General features: G+C 39.7%; 2 protein-coding genes across 3 annotated transcripts; one reads left to right on the top strand and one right to left on the bottom strand.

The window, feature by feature from the left end:
* Nucleotides 1-1,740: 1,740 nt before the first annotated feature.
* On the bottom strand, nt 1,741-16,721 carry mettl25 (methyltransferase like 25). 2 transcript variants are annotated; one of them, XR_008607645.1, is made up of 13 exons: nt 16,463-16,721; nt 15,877-16,047; nt 15,635-15,738; nt 14,945-15,505; nt 14,558-14,705; nt 10,552-10,649; nt 9,666-9,695; nt 9,081-9,154; nt 7,747-7,840; nt 7,322-7,396; nt 6,669-6,740; nt 2,771-4,592; nt 1,741-2,217 (listed from the first exon to the last, which is right to left on the bottom strand). XR_008607645.1 is itself a non-coding variant. In XM_055054702.1 (12 exons), exons 1-12 carry the CDS (start codon nt 16,677-16,679, stop codon nt 4,485-4,487), a joined length of 1,752 nt encoding a protein of 583 aa, XP_054910677.1. In that variant the 5' UTR covers nt 16,680-16,721; the 3' UTR covers nt 1,741-4,484. The 2 variants fall into 2 exon arrangements, 1 of the variants encoding a protein (XP_054910677.1); XM_055054702.1 differs by having other exon boundaries at nt 1,741-4,592.
* On the top strand, nt 16,630-19,104 carry ccdc59 (coiled-coil domain containing 59). The gene is made up of 4 exons (XM_055054708.1): nt 16,630-17,221; nt 17,727-18,057; nt 18,391-18,499; nt 18,586-19,104. Exons 1-4 carry the CDS (start codon nt 17,074-17,076, stop codon nt 18,748-18,750), a joined length of 753 nt encoding a protein of 250 aa, XP_054910683.1. The 5' UTR covers nt 16,630-17,073; the 3' UTR covers nt 18,751-19,104.
* Nucleotides 19,105-19,243: the final 139 nt, after the last annotated feature.

The raw sequence follows: 19,243 nt of genomic DNA, 5'->3' as shown, positions 1-19,243 counted from the left end.
GACGGAGCATCTTGAGGGGAGGTTAGAGTCGTTTGTAAGAGTGACCTGATTCAGAATGCAGCGTGACCTCAACCTCGTGGAATCTGCCGGGTTTGTCAGGAGAAACGATTGCAGTGCTTTTGGACCTGATTGTTAGACGCATAGCTGACTTTATTTGAGTTCATCTGTCTTCTGAGGTAACAGGACCTCATAGGTTACACTTGTTGTTGGCTCGCTAGACGAAGAACCTAAAAGATAAACAAGCTTGTTTACTTTTAGTCATTTCAGTCTTCCATATAACAGCAAACTACATAAGTGATGAAAAGATTACTGAAGAAATCAAGATATTGATGCATTTATATTTCTTTCCTAACCAGGCAGCATTACATTATGTCACATCAATGTGATCTATCAACACATTTCTAAAAAAAAAAACAGACTTTGTGAAGATACTTTTGGTTAATCTATGTCAACAAATGAGATTTTATGGCAAACAAAAGATCCAATTTCCTCTGTCTGTATGTTCTTTGCCTGACGTCTGACCCCTCTGATGCTCTTGGAGTGATTATCTTCACAACATGAGTCTTCCAGAGTGAGCAGCGGTTGTTTCCAAGATGCTTTTCACTCCGGAACGGCGGCATCTCCACCCCAGTAGATAAACATCTCACAGGAAACAGACCATCAGGGTTGGAGGGACCGGGCTTCGCTCTGGTCTCACGAAAATAGACTCCATTAATATCAGCAGCAGAGCAGCTGATATTAACGCTTCCGAATGAAAATCCACCCCAATTGGGAAGCTGCCACTTCCCAATTCTGCCCAGGAAGACAAAGAAAGTAAACTTCATCCCGAACTGGATGGAACATGATGAATGTTTGGGTTAGGAACTAATTTTGGAAGATGAGGCTAATTAAGGGTAATTTGTTTTGTTCATGAAAGCAGAGAAAAATCCCACAAACAGGCTTTGAAAGTTTTTTTTTTTTAAATTAGAACGGAAAATAATGTGATACCAATCCTTATGGAGAAAGCTTAGGGGAAAAGCTAAATTCCCCTAAGCATGAAGAACATGTTAGAAATATTTATATACATTTTTAAGTTTCATTGCATTTTCTTTAGTGCTCTGTATTCCGATGATCTGATCTCAGTTTCAACAATCGACGTTTCAGCCTTCATCAAAGTTCATTTTACATTTTAGCTTCAGTGTGTCACAGCCAGCAGACAAATGCAAACAGGCTGCGGCTGTCAAAACAGAAAACTTTTTTTTTTCTTTTTACAAGCTGAGGTTCAAATATGTGACTTGAATTTGCTTTCCAGTCACATTTGCCTATGAAGAGCCTGTTTTCTATCACAAGATATTTTAGATTGATCTAATATGACTTATTTCTTCAGATCGGGAAGAACAGACAGAAAAGGGAAAAACTGGCAAGGATGCATTTTGTATTCAACCTTCAGTCCATTCTGCTGGCTGAACAAGGGGGAGTATCGATCAGTAAAGTAGCTGAAACACAACAACTATTAATCTTGCACTCCACAGATCTGGTGTTAATAGAGATGTGGTGAGAAGTAATTTCATTTAAAGTTTGTGCAGGACCAGGGAAGCTTATGAGGATTGATGAAAAGTTGTTTGTAGTTGAATACAAGGCGAATAGTTCAGGATGAGAAGTGGGGTGGAGGTTCAATATGCAGCCGGAGGTAATATGAAATGGTTTGGACCAACGCATACTGTATACATGTGCTATAAAGGCATTCTCAAAGACCAGACCTTAAGGCAAATGAGAATTTATTTAAAAAATATTAACATTTGTATTCACAAATCCAACTGAATTTTAGCAGTAAAGACAAACGGACAAGAGGCAAAAACCTTCAGCTCCAACTGCAGCAAACAGGAGTAAAGGTATTTTGTCATCTGAGCTAACTCTGTGTGTATGTATGCCACATTTATAATATTTTGGTGAAAAAATCGAAGTTTAATCCACTTTGTTTTGGTTCATGACATAAATCCCCAAATAAATGACAGAGGCTTTTGTGGCATGGCAAATCAAAATTGTGGAAAGGGTGGAAAAGACCCCCAAACATTTAGAGCAGTGTGTCAGATAAAAATGACAGATAAGTTATTTAAATCTGCAACAAGCTGATTGGGACTGCAGACATCTGATCAAGCAGTGAAGACAATGTGCCAGTGAAGGAACAGGCAGATGGTGCCCAAGTTCTCTCCGATGGCAGCCTGCTATCACACCTCTCTAAAAAAAAGAAAAAAGTCACACATAAAAGATATCATGACAAACAAGATTCCTGGAAGGAATCTGGGTTGAGAGGAAATGTACTTCAAAGGGGATGGCTCTTCAAATATTCATACAAAGCATCCTGCATCCTCCTTCTTCAACTTTTTCCGCATTATTTTTTTGGCAGAGTTGAGATGATAAATCCCATTATTTTCCTTCCAATTCCAAACTCTAATTACACTCTAACAAAATCAGATGAAGCTTTATGTATGAAGCCCTTGGCTTTAGGGATTTCTGGAGATGAATTTGGAAATCAGAGAGGATTACAGAGGCCTGGATTCAAGCAGCTCTGTGAGAAAGTCTCATCAAAGCCAAAAGCGAATACGTAAGCCGGACTCCCCTCACTTCCATACCACTTCCTCCAACTCCTACCTGGCAGGGAAAAGTCCTTGTAGGTGGTACGGCCTTCTTCATTCGGACTATTTGTGTCTCAAAGCCTTCACCGCATCCTGCTGAGAACCTTTTCCTGCCATCTGTTAAGTGCAAAGCCAGGAAATTGGAGTTTACCTACCCTCCCATTGTAAACTGGTAGCAGATTTGTGTGCGGCGTTTTTCTTCCCCCTGCGTGGACACTTGAAAGAGGCTGGATGAGTTTTGCACAAACATGCGTGTGACCATCAAGGCAGGTTTGACAGGATGTGACTCAGTCAGTGAAAAGAAAACCCCAAGCGGTGGCAGACTCCGTCCCAAAATCCCCCTACCCCCAAATAAAACAACACAAGCTCACATCTGTGACTTTCTTTCATTTTCGTCTGCTCCATGATCCGTCTTCACTGGGATATAAATTTTAAAAAAAGGCTGTGGGACGTAGTGCAGTTTCACCGCCACAGCTACTTGAACCCTGTGAATGGGCTGCAGATGTGCCGGTTGCTGTAACCGGCACGACAGATGGAGGACGCAGGAGAAGGTGTGCGACAGGAAGAGATGGTTAATATCAATCTGCTCTGAATCTAACAGATCTAACAGTTTCAGGCTTAATTAGTTCAGGATCTTTGCTTTTTCTTTTTTTTGTAAGAATCAATGATTTCTAGCTAGAGATGGGCACCAGCACCCCTCCCAACCCCACTAGGGACAATGGTGTTAGAAAATGGATGGATCAATGCTTTCTGCATTTAAAAAGGGTCCTGAAACATCTGCTCTAATCATTTATGATTCAATGGCGAATACTGAAACAGAGCACATAAAATTTAAGCCAATTATTTTCTTTTGTTTAAAATTCACTTTTCCGTTACCAACACTATGTAATTCAAATTGTCCCTGAATTGAATCACATTTTATAATGTTACCAACACAAGTAGTGCACAGTTGAGTGCATATGTGTCGATCTAAACCATTCCAATTGAGCCATTTCTTTTCACGTCTACCCTTTAGATGGCTCTATATGTCTTCCAATCAAATATCAAATTTGATCTGCTTCCCTTAGTAGAAAAGAATCCCCAAAGCATAATGCTGCTGCCACAATATTTTACTGAGAGAAAGATATCATTTTGGTCTGATCTGATTTAAAAGTCCTTCTTTCACATGTTTTGCTTTATTCCCTTGGCAAAGCTGCATTTATGTTGAAATTAAGCTACACACAAGTGGAGTCTCCTAAATAATTAGTATGGAATACAGCATGTAAATGGTTACATTTTCATCATTTTTATTAGTATAAAAAAACAGGAAATATTTTCCTTTTACTTCACTATGGTGTGCTAATTTGAGTTAGCATACTACATACAATCTCAAGAGAATGATTCTGATGGTTTAACGATGTACAAGTTGTGACTATTATAAAACCAACAGGAAAAAAGAGAATAAGTTGCATTCAGCATCTCTCCTCAACGTATTTCTCAACCTTAACTAGAAATGAGTTTTCCAGATGTGCCCAAAGTTCACTCAAATCCCAAAATACCCCCAATTCCCTGAAGGGTCCTTTAAAACGAGTTTTCTTAAGAGTCAAGTGACATTAGGCTGCAAAATACATCATTCAATCACACAGGCCCCACAGAACTTACAAGTATTTCAAAGTATTGGAAAACTGCAAATGTTTCATGTATGTGGCCCATCAGAAACCAAATCGCAGGTAAAATACAAACTTGAGGATTGAAATGCTCAATCAATGAATCTAATGAAACCAGGAGGTCACGATGCACTTCAATAGTCGTTTTCAAGACAAATATGCCGACAATCATATACAAATATAATCTAAGTGTATTATCTCCATGTGCATATGCATAAGTGTCTCAGCTTTTTAGTTTTGTAGAATGACTTTTAAGTCCGACGACGGCGTAGCATCTTGGAGACAGCAGGGGGTCGAATAGCTGAACCAATGCAGAGAACGACACACCCTCCTAAAGGACACAAGAAACACATTTCACACAATGCCTGGCTAAAGTATAAACCATGAGTCCCGGTCATGAAGCATCAAACGGATGGTTCTTGACCAGGACTTTTGATAATTCAGTCTTTTGATTCAAGTGTAAGAGCAGGAAGGCACCCAAACGTTCCAGAACATCGGCTCTCGAGGAATGGAGATGCAGATCATTAGGACGGGGTGATCAGGGTGGTTCAGTGTTAGTTTTCCAACGCACTCTGAGATTTAGATGTTTATTGTTTTTTTTTTTTTAGAAAAATACCTTGCAAATTTCGCACTTGTAGACTTAAAATAAAATAAACCTTTTTATTTATTTTATGCGATAAATAAATAATCACATAATTATAATTTCTGTTCTGTGTGGTGTTTATCTTGGAGAACATTCAAAAAATTGGTTTAGAGTGAACTCCTGTTTGTGTGTAAGAACACTGCCTGCATCTGTCGTGTCTACAATTAATGCAACAGAAAATTTACTAAATACCTCAATCTGTCAGTGTTGGGTTGGATAAGTTTGGCCTCGCGTGATTCCGAACTCATCACCACCTGGATTACATTACTGTACTTCTATCATCATCGTTTTCATCCTCGAGGGACAGCCTTTAGCCCAGACCAGTGATGTTGATGTTACGTAGTTTGATTACATGACCCTAATGAGGAAATCCATCTGACACATTAACTGCATGTAATCACCACTTCAAAGCTTTCGTATCGCCTCACGATGACTCGGAGCAAAGATTAGCTTGTTGTGTTTGGCTGCCGAAGCAGAAGACTGTGAAACTGCAGGCTGCGTTCAATTTGGCTGACACCTACATTAATGTCAGTGGTCCTGATTTCGGCGGACATCTCTGCATGTTCGCTTTAATCATTGGGGAGGCGTATTTCAAATCCCAATCAACGAGCTGTAGGAGCCAATCACAAATGATGAGTCCAGCTGAAACATAATGAAAGGAAATCAGAGCTGGAGCACTGCTTGGGTGATCAAATCAGCTGCGTTTGTTGCTCTATTTTCATCTACTTTGTTCGATTGTTTGTTCTTTTTTATTTATATCCGAAGATCCCTAAAAAGCACTTAACAGTGTAGATCTGTTACTGATCTACTCCAGTGATGAGTGTCCTTGGCTCTGCAATGTTATTGCTGATTTCATGTGCAACATCAAAGCTGAATCAAACTCCCAAACCAAAATTGCACAATCCGTCACATTTCTGGCACAATGCAAAAGCCCTAAGACATATTAATCTTTCATTGCAGTCGCATCATAACAGTGAAGGGATCGATGCAATTGTCAAACAGTGAACCAGGCCATCCATACCACTGTGTTGCAACATAAACCTTATCCAGAATTTTTGCTTAGGTATGGTGCACAGTACCTACTTTCCAGCAGCCATTGTTTTACTTGTGCAGCTCAAGTGGCTAAAAAAGAAGGATGTTTTATGTCGAGTAAAACAGGAAGTCATAAAATGCAAATAAAATTTCTCTAGGCAATCAGATTAAAAACAGTAAGCACTTTAAGTGCTTCAGTAAGACTTCTTTTGCATAATTAAATACAGTAATTAAATAAAAAAGTGATGTTTTTTTTTCCACTACAAATGTATTCAAATTAATGGCTTTTCCAGGGAATTTTCTTTAATACTAGAGAAACATATTGAGTAGTTATAAAATGTGTTTTTGAAATCATTCATTTCTTATGAGTAAAAAAAAACAATCTGGACTTTCTCCCTTGTTACTTCAAGAATTAAGTGTAACTGTCTACATTTCTTAGAAAATGGAGTTTAATTTAACTAGTCACGCCCAAGCCTGATGACTGTCTGACCTGGAGAACAAAGGCTTGGTGCAGGTGTCAGTATTGGATTGCTCTGCTGATTCAAAGCTTGGACAACATGCTGAAATTGATGGAACCATGAAATCTGAATCAGAGTCTTTATGTCTTATATTGCTTAGTAATTCTGCCAATAAGAGTCAATCAAAATTAATCCGATGTAATAAAAAAAGACTCGCGGCCAGATATTTGAAACAACTGTGGTTTTACACAATTTAAAGAGACGAACACATTACCTGTTCTTTCAGGTAGCAGAGACGATCCAGCAGAATCAGACCCTCGATGCATGGAGCAAGGGCCACCTTCAACTGCAGAAAGGAAGCCGTGCGCAGTCACACTACGGTTATTAAAAGGAGCTTTTTTGATGCAGTTTAAATGTTCCTGTGAGTCACTCCCTTTAGATCATGTCTTGTTCTGACATTTAACATAAAACAGCTCTGAGACTTGTTCCCATCCTGTTGCTAGAGTGCAATCACCCCCAAAAAAAGAGAAAGATTTGTGTTTTATGTCCGGAAAGTAAATTTGTATTGTGGCTGACACCATAATTAGCAGCCTCAGGGAAAACAAAACCAGGGCTGGTTTTCTTCCTCGGTTCAATTTTAGTCACATAATTCCCCACAGATCTATAATTTATTTACAATTTGCAGGAATTAAAATACTTTACACCGAATTCCCTGAATTTTTGTGGTGGAAATGGTACTGCGTTTACGACAAAAATAAACCCCTAGATGCCGTACGAGCTGTGAATGGTTGCAGGCTTCTTAGACATTTTCACATCCAAGCTCTATATGTTTCACAGTATTACATTTCTAAATGTTCAGCTTTTTTTTTTTTTACCCCAATCATAAAATACGAATCTCTGTAGAAACCCAGGGTGTCGTCTACTCACCATGTTAAAGGCGTGCATCTCGTCCATCCGTGCTTTGTACGCGTCATGGTAGCTCTGAATGTCACTGTCACAAAGCTGCAGAGGAAGAAGTCAAACAATGAGGGTGTGAAATATGTAGCATAAAGAATAAAAAAAACAATTTGAGAGAAGTCAGTGAGTGAGGCTCGTAAATTGTTTACAATTTTTAGGACTTGTGAGAAACAGATAAAAATACGTCATGCTATTCTGGGGCGATCAGATTTTTGCTTGCCAGCCTTACGAACCATTACAGCATCTTTACCGCTCGCTGAAATAATACTTCGGCTCCTATATACAAATATAAATCTCAACCTGGTGGTGGAAATGTGAAATGGATGTTTGCTATGTTTCCAGGAGTTTGTTTCAGGAAAGCGTTGTAAGATGAATGTAGTAATTGTGCGTCTGACCTTTGAGTCATCCAGCTCCAATCGGTGCAGAGCTCGCCGAACGTAGTCCACAAATGATTTTGCTTTGGAATAAACATTTCCGACCCGCTTCTCGCTGTGGAGCAAACACACCGTCTCTCAGTTCTGGCACACTCGAACAAACAAACCTGTCACTCCTTGACAGTGTGTCCCCAGTTTCGCTTTAAATCACACTTTGGAAATCAAGCTGCACCAAAGAGCTTAACAATGATGAATGGCTTCTGTCTACTGGGGGGAAGTAATGGATATTCGATGCTAATGGCTGTCGTTAAACTGAGGTTCAGAGGGCAGGAAGGGCTCAGTGTCTTTTAGGAATATTTGATCTTGTCTGCAGCATAAACATTTGATAAGGACTGAACCGAGGTCAGCTGCATTTCCCTCAATTGTTCCCGGATGAAATCCTGCAGTGGGAAGACGTATTTTCACACCATCTGAAAATGGGAACTTCATAAAGGCATAAAAATCCCTGATTTTTATTTTTTGAAACATTGCCATATACTTCAATAATTAACTTTAATTTGAACCATATGCATCAAAATTAGGACCTAACCCTAGCCCATAATCTGTAATTGGTTAACACAAATCCAAAGCAAACATTTCTAAACAGGAAGTGGCAAAATGCCATATCTGTACAGCTGTAAGTACTGAGCACTAGGCTTGGAACACCTGATCTGTTGAACTTCTTTTTACTAAGTTCTGCATGTGCTCATTGAATGACTGTGCTGGACCTACTATCAAGATGAAGAGCTAAAATTAACGCTCACGTTTAAAGGCACAGGGCTCTATTATTGTTCAATCAACTTGTTTATACTGATACAATTCTTCAAAGTTTTAATGGTTGGAATGACAATAGTCGGTTATGGTTCTGCAAGTCTGTTTACCTAAAAGATAATAATTTTGGGTATTATCTTGCTAATATCTAAAAGTAGTGACATGAAGAGCATTTTGATCAAAGCCAAACAGCCCAAAATGTCTCGCATTTCTATCTCATCGTCTGTTAACAACGTAACAGACGACTGTCAACACTTCCAAGCTAATCTTTGTTTCAACAGGGTTATTTTCAACTCCACGGTCTGGTATAATTCATGGCGCGCTCCATAACTGTCTACATGTGGCTTTTGTTTGCAAGTCTCGGTTCATTTGAACTCAAACAAACCAGAAACAAAAAGTTTTCCTTTTTGGTTCAGTGCAGTAAAAGCAAACCTTTTGGGCCGCTTTGAAAGCTCGACGCCTGCTCTGTTCTGCGACCCGCTCACAATTTTAATTGTTGCCATGACCGCCTGTCATACAAAATGTCCTAAATTGCTCTTTGTTACCTTTTATAGGAGCTGTAGTGGTCCCTCAGAATAACATGAAGCACTGCTCGGAAGAACAAAGACTCCATCTGAATCTGAAGCAAAAAGATGAAGCGCTTTACTGTGATGTTGCTCCAAACGGTGGGTGAATATTTCTGACACTTCCCCAAAAGTTAATGCAACACCAGCAGGCAATCAAGCCTGCTTTTGGATTCGTGCCTCGGCTCCAGCGGTAATAATCAATCTTTCTGTGATTGCATTAATATTTATAAACATTCCGTATTAATGGCAGCGGGTATCATGTGTCGGAGTTGGCCCGCAGCCTCTTAGCTCCATGTTTTTGAATAAATACACCAAAGTCAATCAACGACTTAAAACAACAGCAGCAGCATTAATGGACTGATTGTTTAAATGCATGCAGATCTACAGCAATGATACAGAGCGGCCTGGGAGGTTATTAATTGTGCGTGCTTGTGGTTTGAAATGAGCTGATGGATTTGTTTAGCTGAAAGTAATGATAGATCCGCAACGGTTGTTTCCATTCTTGTGTGACGATGACTTTTAGTTTAACGTATTGAGAGTGATAAGTAGGAATGCTTTACTTACACCCTGGCCAAGTGAGACTCGCTCCAGAGCCTGTTTTGTAGGAGGAAGAAGAAGGAAAAAAGATTGTTATAATGGAGTGTGTTCTGGTAGGGGAAACTTTTTTTTTTTGTAGACACAAGGGGGAAAACAAAGCAGTGCTGATCTGAGACATTATAGCTTAATATGCTGATGACGGCTCATGGACAGCTGCTAAATCGGCCGTAGTTTTCTTTCAACACTCAATCCATGCAGTACACCAGACCCACAGCATAATGCTCCCACTAACAGTTGGTCAGAGGTTTTAGGTTTTAAAATCCCCATTTCAACTCCTCCACACATGTGGTGGCTCTCAGAGGTGTAAGTAACAAAAGAGGCCATGATTAATCATTTGAAAACTTGTGTAGATGATTATTGTTATGTTCAGAGCAATCAAAAATCAATCAAACCTCTTGAAAACACAATGAGAAATAGCTGGCATAACCTGGATGCGTAAATGTGCCAACATTAAAACTGATATTTTATTAAATTCATTTTCGGGAAAAAAAAATGCTTTTTTGTTTTTTCTAGAATTAAAAAGAAAAATCTTAAATAAAAAAAAAAAAATTAAAAAAGCTAAAAACAAGGTAACTTCTTGATGTCATTGTGCATGGATCTCTTGTACCGCACTTGGCTTTTCCAGAGCGAGTTACTCACTCATGTCCTCCTTGCTGCCCATCTCCCCCGACCACAAGAACTGAGCCCCCACTTTCACCCGCAGCCCCACAACATAATAATTAAAAGAGTATTAGCTTCATCTGTGGGTGATGAAAACGGTCTTGGCTCATCACCGTTCTTCACTGTCAGATTGAGGGTTCTGCTAACAAAGACGTGCCTGACAGCACACATTTCTTTGTGTCATCGCACTCACCAAACATGCTGACATCCTGGCGTTCCTGCCGCAGAAACAGGACTGATTGCGGAGGTACTGACTCAGGGGGAAACCACACGCAGTCTGCAACGGTTTCTCTGACGGGGAAGAGACGGAGATAAACTCAAGGGTTTGCTGACTGAGCATTTGGGCTCTGAAATGTTCCACTAATGTGATTCCTCGTTTTAAAAAAGGGCAAAATTGCAGCTTGCATCTGTGCATATTTGCATCACCTCAAGCAATCCTAAACAGGGGGAATAATAGTCCTTTTCCCTTGCATGGCAATCAAAGACAACAATGTATTTTATTACAATTTGTTGTTGCAGTAAATCACAAAACTGTAAAAGAAAGTTCAACTATGAACTCTTTTGCGAGACACTAAATTGTAGAATTTCACAATGACAGGTTTTTATTTTTCATCACAGTAAAGTTGTGATTTATTTCCTTCAGTGAATACAGAAAGTTAATCTTAGCAGTGATCCCACAAACACAAATATTTATGCATTTCAGTCCCAAGATTAAATTCAGTTATAATCCACTTAATTCTACATAATGTGTTTTCTAAAAGGAATCAGTATTCAGGAGGGAAAAACAGTTAACTTCATTTGGGTTCAAATGATAAGTTTGCATTGATTTTTCAGCAGAAATGGCAAACGTTTTCAATCTGCTCTTCTTTTAAACTTTATTAAAAATATATTCATAGTCTCTGGTGCATAAGCTAAAAGAGAAAATATTTCAAATCTGCATTAAAACACAGAATTCACAATTATGACACGCAGGAGCCTAACCAAAATTAAGCAGTTTAAGGGAAACGTCGTATGTGAAAAAGAACCTACAGTGTTTGTGAGGTTGTAGAAGTTTTTAGCGTTTTGAACAACACATTTCCGAGCAAGGGAGTTTCAAGAGCCTTCACATACATGCATATTTCAAATGGGAGGGTAGTGGGCGTTGCTATCTGACGGCCTGACATCCTTCTCATGTCATTTCTAAAAGGGGTCAGTGACTGAGGGCGAGGAACGGTGCATGCAGAAGGATGCAGTGTAAGGAGGTACTAATAGCATGCTGCTTTCATGTGTTGCTGCGGTCAGGTTATACTGTTCTGGACACATAATCACATTAGCAGCCACGTTGACTTCCCCCTCTGTCCAGCGTATGACCTGCTGACACAGAAGCTTAGAAACAAATGGAAAGGAGAAGCCCTCTTCTCCCCCCAACCTGTCTGAATGTTGGAGGTATAACAAAACGGATACCAAGCGTTTATTTTTGGCTCCATGTTCGCAAATGCAGGATTTTCTTTTTTCTTGTTTGGTTTACATGGAGATAAGAAAAACCTTGTTGTGACAGCTTGTTGTGGTAGAGGAATGGCCAAACCAACTGCTTAAGAGGCAGAACAGCTTACAAAGTGAGGCCACGTGGAATGTGGTGTGCTTGGTTAGCCTTTAGCCAGGAAAGTCTAAGAGCTGACATGCTGGAAATAATAACACCACTCTGTCCTTTGCTGTTTTTTATTCCTTGGATACCTTGATGGACTATTCATAGCTGCAAGTACAATTGAAGCATGTACTCCTGCAAGTAAGAGACCTTAGGTTTTCACCATCACCATAGCAATATGTCTGGTTATACTATCTTACAGAGTACCAATTCTTCTTGGATAATGGCAAAAATAGTTAAGGAATAGTTTGAGAAGAAGTATAAGTTTGAGACATTGATTTGGTGTCAAATTAATCAGATCTCAATGCAACCAAACATCTATGGTATATACTGTTCCAGGGGCTCCAGGGCCACAAGTGGCTCCTTGGAGCTTCTATAGTGGCTCTTAATAGCTGTGGCCAAAAATTAAAAAAACCCAGCTAGTATGTTTAAAATTAGATATAACAAATGCAGTCTTTTAAACAGTTTTTGAGTTATTTTTTTGCAATATTTGCATTGAATTTCCACATAAAAACAATTGGTCATTTGGTTAAAATCTGTGCATTTTTAAAATTATTTTTATTTTTGTACATAATTTTTCATCCCAGAGAGAAAAAAATCCATCTTTTTACTAAATTTTATTTTTATTTTAAATCTGAAGAATAGACAGAAAATTGTGCTTCTTTAAAAAGAAGAACATATCTACAGCCAATATTTATCTAAAATTGTAAGTTGTCTTTTTTTAACCAAAAATACAAGTGACATTTGCGACCCTGAGTTTTATTTGACCGACCTGGGAGAAAAAAAAATTGACTCTTCAGGTTGTAAACGCTGCAGACTTCTCTGCTGGACAAATAAGTATGAAACACGGTGCTCCCACCTGGCAGCTTCCAAAACAAGGACCAGCTGCTAACTTCAATCAGAACTGTTAGAGAAGCATGAAGTGAGACCGACAGGATAATCCGAATGTTCATAATATTATGCTTAATTGGTGCAAAAGCAATAAAAAAAAAGGTAAATGTGTGTTATCCTGTCAGAACAGGTGTTGTTGCTTTTGCGAAATGCTATCCTGATCCCAAATGAGGTAATCTCCAAATGAGGTAATCTCCACGGATAATGTCATTTAACGGAATTGCATAAATTCCAAACCGGCAGCCTAAATAAACGCATAACCTTGTGCGATGAAGTGTTTCAGCTTTCTAAATCCTTCGGAAAGGGTGGGCCACCATGGGAGCTGGCCTGCAGCCCACACTACAAGAGTGGGCGAAGGCCTCAGTTAAAAAGTGGCAAAGCGTGGGATGGATTGTTTTTAATTGGCTGAGACGGTATCACTTTCTGCTCCTGGTTTCTGATGTTCAGACGAGCTCTGATGAAGTTGATGTGGAAAGTCAAGTTCTTAACAAGAAGAGGCTGCTGTAACAGCAGGAAGACACATGTAGACAATTTCACACCGAATAAACTAGAAACTGAAGAAGATACAAAACCTGGCAGATATCAGGCTCACAAATTAGAGGCAGTGAGACGAGTTCAACTCAGAGTGCGAAAGATGAGTAAAAATTAATTCCTTCACACACAGAAGCTGTAGAACAGTTCCCTTTGACTCAGTTTCCTCTCCGAGTACAAAGGTTTTGAAATACTGAACTTTCATCAGCCGGCGCTGTAAGGACTCCAACAGTTGAATCCTGCAGCTCAACATGACCTGTAGATTAGGAATTTGGCTCAGTCGCTTCACTCTCAGTGGAATATTTGACTTATTTCCCACAAAAGCCACACTGAAATGTTTATGTGGCTAGTGGGAAATGAAGGAAGGTGATGGTTCAAAGTGATAATATCAGAAAGTACAAGAGCCGTGAGCTAAAGCTAAAACAAAATGCAGCAACAAAATGTGACAAAATGTCCAGAAACACAAACAAAACCATTCTAATTTGGCTTTCTTTTCAGAAGAATTCAGCAGAATTAAAAAAATAAAGCAAAAAGCTAGCATTTTAAGCTAGCATGATACATTAGCCATCAGCATTTTGTGCAGTTAGTATTGCAAGGACAGCTGTCTGTGTGTATTCCTTACAGAGAATGTACCAATACCCCTGATGTTTAGCATGTTCTTCATTGGCAAAAAGCAGTAGTTATGTTGTGCTCTGTTCTGTCTTCCTGTTACCTGCTAAGTCTTGCTCTCTCTTGATCTCTGGCACCTTCAATAAAAGTTGACAACAGCATTTTCTTACAGCCTCTCACGTTTCTGTGCTTCTTCCAGCTTTCATTTGTTGCACAAAATTACCACTAAAACTTACAAAACTTGAGTCTTCTACAGTCAGAAACACCATCAACACTAAAAAGCGTTGCTGTCATGTGCGTCCTAGAAGAGCTTAGCATGAGTTGATCTGGAACTGCCGAAAATTCAATCTTTTTTTTATTGAAGAAAGGCTATGATTTGACTTGTTTTTATAGTTTGTGAATATAAAATTGACAACATATTTTCATGTTCCATTTGAATTGAACGTTCATTCTGTGTTTTATTCCCATTTTATTGCTTTATTTATCAAGGCGCTGGTTGGCCTCAGGCATTCCTTGAGATTTTTCTGTGTGTGTGTGTGGTTACCCTGTCCGTCCGGGTTGAACTCCTCAGACAGCAGGTGATAGCAGCAGCCCACGCCGCAGACGGCCGACAGCTCCGGCTTCGCCACAAACATCCTCAGCGTGCTCGCAGCCAAGTCTCCACACGTGTGCAGGCCGACCATGACGGCTTCCTGGAGTTTAGTGAGAAACACGCAGGGCAAAAAAAAGAAGAGAACAGAGGAGGACGGGAGAAGATCGATGGTAGAATTTATTGACGATGACAAAGGCAGTCACACCACTGACTCGCTCTCTACTTCAGCAGGTGTAATTTTAGACGCTGCTGTGGGAGTAAAGTTTGCTACTAACCCATATGGTTTCTTCGACTTGACACACATTCTCAGAACTTTTTTTTCTGGAGGTGTCTCCTCACCTCTAGCTCAGTGATGAGATTCCGCAGCTCAGTTTCTGACGTGACATAAGACGTGAGCGGTGAAAACACAGCGTCGGCGCCCTCTCTTCTGCTCCGAGCTTTCTTCTCCAGGTTCTCTCTCTTTCTCCTCTCCCTCTCCTCCACACTGAGCTGACTTGGAGAAACTCTGGGGGACGGAGGATGAATCACATCTGCTGACAGAGCGCTCAGAAAGAGCTCCCCCGTTTCTGGACCGAGCTCCGGCTGAGTTCCTGCAGCCAGAACGTCGACTGACACCCCTAGATCCTCCTGAGAGCCACTTCCTGTTAAAGTGTCCCTGTCCTGATTCAGCCCAGGTTTTCTTTCCACCAACTCCGTTTGAGGCGAGTACTGGGCCTCCACTTGGGTCAGTGCTGCTTTCGAGCGTTTCTGGTACGCTCGTGAGAACTTCTTGAGCTTCCTGTTCCTCTCCTGAGCACCATGCGTATTGGTGCTGGAGGAGTCAATGCCGAACACCTGGAGGCCGTACTGCAGCGACAGGAAGGAGCTCAGGTAGCCCTTCCCTGACCCCACATCTATCACCTGGAATTCAATATGTATTTTCACAACGTTTCCTTTCTTTACAATTATTCAAAAATCAATTTCAATTAAAAGATGTATGTTTCACTTAATATTTCAAATGATTACATGAATAAACTTGCATTATTCTACCTGTTTGACTCCACAGTGCTGGGCCAAACAAGCCACCACCTTAGACATGCACTGGACTTCATGGGATTTCTTTGCGTTCATAAACTCATCTGGCTCCAGTTTATCTGTTACAAAAAAAAAAAAACCAGGTTAAAAAATGTTACCCCCCTAATCTCCACCCCCCCCCAAAAAAAAAACATCATCTGAGATGAACGTTTGTGGACGTTCGTCTACTGGTTTGTGTTCTTAGGATAAGGCCCTACCGATTTCTGCACACTCTGACTCGCTGCCTCTCAGGCTCTGCAGCAGCTCATCCCTGCTCACACACACTCCAAGGCCAGGAAGGGATTGGGCCTTGGCCGCCTCTACCAGCTCATGGATGTCAACCAGGCGGTTTGAATGAACGCAAAACCCAAATGTGGTCCTGGAATGCTCTGTTGAAAAGGAAAAACACAAAGTGATACCAAGTTTGAATATTTATATTTTGAATATTTATTTATTCATCTATTATTACCATTTGAAAGTAATAATTCAATAATTCCCAGCTAGAGCGGCTATGATAATGTCAATTAAGGTTGTAGCCAATTAGGAACTAATGATGTTGCTTGTTAATTTTGTTTATAATTGTAAAACACGTGCTAATGTTGCCAAATAATGAAACCTTAATGCATAGTAGCTCTTCTGAAAGGTTGTTGAAAAAAAATCTGATTTCTTTAACATTTGTGCACCATCACGTTTTTTTTTCTTTTTTACTTTTAACGCAACAACGTGAGAAAAAGTTCAAGGGGAATTGACACTTTTGCCAGGCATGCACTGTTTCTCTCTCTCTGACGTCTTGTCTGTATTTACCCTTTTCTTTGTGCTCTGGCTCCCCCTCCTGTTCGCTACCGGAACTGACTGCTGCCAGGACCTCTTGTGGCGTCACAGCCATAAACCGCTTCCACACGTCGTGTGTGTAAAACTCGACCGTGTGAGCGTTGGCGATGGCGAGAGTCACCGACAGGAAGCGCTGTACTTCATCTATCCGCTGCTGAATCACCGTAAGGCTGCAACGGGAGGATTTCATTTTGAAAAGCGGTTTAAAGAGAACCCCAAAAGCATGCGCACTGTTTCCTTCTCATGACGACGTAAACCAAGACGTTAGTAGTCAAAAAAAATAGTCGATTACTTTAGGCTCTTCATGCTTTTGTTCTTTATATTTTTCCGATATAAAAGCTTACATTTTATGGGTCAATATAGTGTAGAAAAATACTTAAGTGTCAACATTTAAATGGGAATTAATTAACAACAGTAGTATTTGTGAAGACCGTAATCTATCCGTGATCGAATAGTCCTGCCTGGCTGAACTACGTCACCACGCAGCGTCAGCAGGAAAACGGCATGCGGCTTGAGAATAACTAGCTAAAGTAGCATGAGAGAGTTATAAACGTCTGGTTTTTCGTGTTTAATTAAATTTTCAAATGGCGCCGACGAACCAGAAAAGGAAAAACGACAAAGCTCAAATTAAAGATGGCAATTTTAGGAAGGAAAGAAAATCGTCAGGCGGAGTAAACAAGAAAAAGAAGTGGATCCCACACAACAAATTTTTTGAAGGCAGCGTTAAAGAAGGTATGTGTGTCTAGTTTGTTCGTATTTCACCACTCTATATTACTTAATTTATTAGCTAACCGTTATTGGGTAATGTAGATTTGGAGCACTTTGTAGCATACGATAAAAAGGTGTATAATGACAATGTCTTAATATTCAATTCATTCCCCATACTCGGTTAAGTTCCAACCACAAACTTCAGTGTATATCCATGAATGTATTTTTTTTTTATTTTGTTTGAATATAGCTGAAAATGAGGTTAAATTACACGTCTGCAGATTGACAGTTGGGTTAAATTTGAACTTTTACAGTGCCATTCTAACACATGAATATTCATTTATGAAGGCCAGTTTCAGACTCAGGCTCTCTAATACTTATGCTGGAGCTTTTAGATGCGTTTGTTTTAACATAGACACTGAATGTCCCTGATTTCTTTTCCAAGCTTTAAAACTAATCTGACACCTCTCCTAAAGAAATTCAGGATAAGCATTAAGACTTGATTATGTTTTTTTTTTCCTCTCATCAGGTCAAGGGTTTGCTTTTAAGAAAAAGGAGAAAGTCAGACATGAGTACAACAAACTGCTGAGAAAGGAGCGTAAGAAGAACCCCAAGGCCAATGTGGTGTACAAGGAGGAGTACCCAGAACACCTCAAGCATCTCTACCTGGCGGAGGATGAGCAACTGAGGAAACAGGCTTGGGAAAACAGAGTGAACAGGAGCAAGCTAAGGATGAAAGGGCAGATGAAGGATGGTACTGAAAAAAACGCTGATATTCCTGATACAGACTTAACTGGAGGGTCTGAACTGATGGACTCTGCTTCTGGGAACCCTGAGCCAACAACATCAGAGCAAGAAAGGTGACAGTTTGGTCCGTCATAACACAAATCCCATACCAGATGTAGATGATCAGCAGTTTGTGTTTCTGTGATTTCAAGGAGTTTGAATGTAGCGTATTTTTCATGTTTATTAGAAATGTTCTTTGGCATGTAGGATATATCATTTATTTTTACAAATGTGAAATGTTTCTCGTTTAATTTGGGTCTATTGTTGACATGAACTCAAGCTTTTCTGTTTGTACTTAGTGGTATTTTTTTGGTGTAATGAAAAAAAGATCACATTAATTATTTTAATTAAGAATAGGTACTTCTTAATTTCTGAACGGAAAATTAATCAGAAATATTTATTTTTAGTTTTCCAATAAGCAACCGCATGCGAAAGAAAATGCAACGAAAGACATCTTATCAGAAGACGAAGGAGGAATTTGAGAACATTCGAGAAAAACGGAGACTAAAGAAAGAGGTGAAGCGCCTTACTTGTTTAATTCTGGATGAATTTGCTGACCTTTTGGACCTTTTTTGACTTTTATTTGATTTCTCATTTAACAGGCATACCTGAAGAACAAGCAGCAGAGAGAAGAAGCCATTCAGAGGTATAAGCAGAAAAAAGTTGAGACTTTCCGCCTCCTGAGTCAGAAGACTAAGAAAGGACAGCCGAACTTAAACGTTCAAATGGAATATTTACTTCAGAAGATCCAAGGAACTGATAAATGACTTCTCTGATTGAACTGTGATTTTACTCTCTGTTTGCCTGGAATGACAAATTCTCAGCTGTAACTGAGGAAAACCTTTACATCTTATGTTTCAGGTTATTTTGTAACATTTGTGTACAAAAGGACTGTCAAACCACTAGATGGCACTGTGGTGTGGAGATATGTATTTTTTTTAAAAGTTTGTTTCTTGTACAAAATAAAAAAAAAGAAAGCACTTTTTTTTCAGCTGTCACAAAATCATTGTTTTTGACCAGGAACATACCAACAATCAACACCTCAGTTGACTGTTGGTGTGTGGTTATTGTGATTTTAATTTGCTGTCATTAAACAGATTAAATCCTCTCAGCCTACAGAAACTAGAGTTAAAGCTGCTCTGTATGTGCATGCAGCGGGTGAGCCCAGACTAAAAAGCCTGGGGCTGCTTCCTCATGACATCACATGGTTGCAGAATGACTTGTTGAGCAGTCTTCTGTAAGACAGGACTTCCTAAATGC

The sequence above is a fragment of the Poeciliopsis prolifica genome, unplaced genomic scaffold (assembly GCF_027474105.1).
Source record: "Poeciliopsis prolifica strain line A6 unplaced genomic scaffold, Auburn_PproV2 SCAFFOLD040, whole genome shotgun sequence".
NCBI lineage: Eukaryota > Metazoa > Chordata > Actinopteri > Cyprinodontiformes > Poeciliidae > Poeciliopsis > Poeciliopsis prolifica.
This window is presented reverse-complemented; position numbering and strand designations above follow the sequence as displayed.

Excerpts from the sequence above, each read along its gene's own strand:
- mettl25 (XM_055054702.1), bottom strand. The coding sequence starts at position 16,679 with ATGAAATCCTCCCGTTGCAGCCTTACGGTGATTCAGCAGCGGATAGAT. Across the intron at positions 15,506-15,634 it reads AGCACTGTGGAGTCAAACAG|GTGATAGATGTGGGGTCAGG; the intron begins GTAGAATAATGC and ends ATTGAATTCCAG. Across the intron at positions 10,650-14,557 it reads GTTCAACCCGGACGGACAGG|AGAAACCGTTGCAGACTGCG; the intron begins GTAACCACACAC and ends CTTCCCCGTCAG.
- ccdc59 (XM_055054708.1), top strand. The coding sequence starts at position 17,074 with ATGGCGCCGACGAACCAGAAAAGGAAAAACGACAAAGCTCAAATTAAA. Across the intron at positions 18,058-18,390 it reads ACAACATCAGAGCAAGAAAG|TTTTCCAATAAGCAACCGCA; the intron begins GTGACAGTTTGG and ends ATTTATTTTTAG. Across the intron at positions 18,500-18,585 it reads AACGGAGACTAAAGAAAGAG|GCATACCTGAAGAACAAGCA; the intron begins GTGAAGCGCCTT and ends CTCATTTAACAG.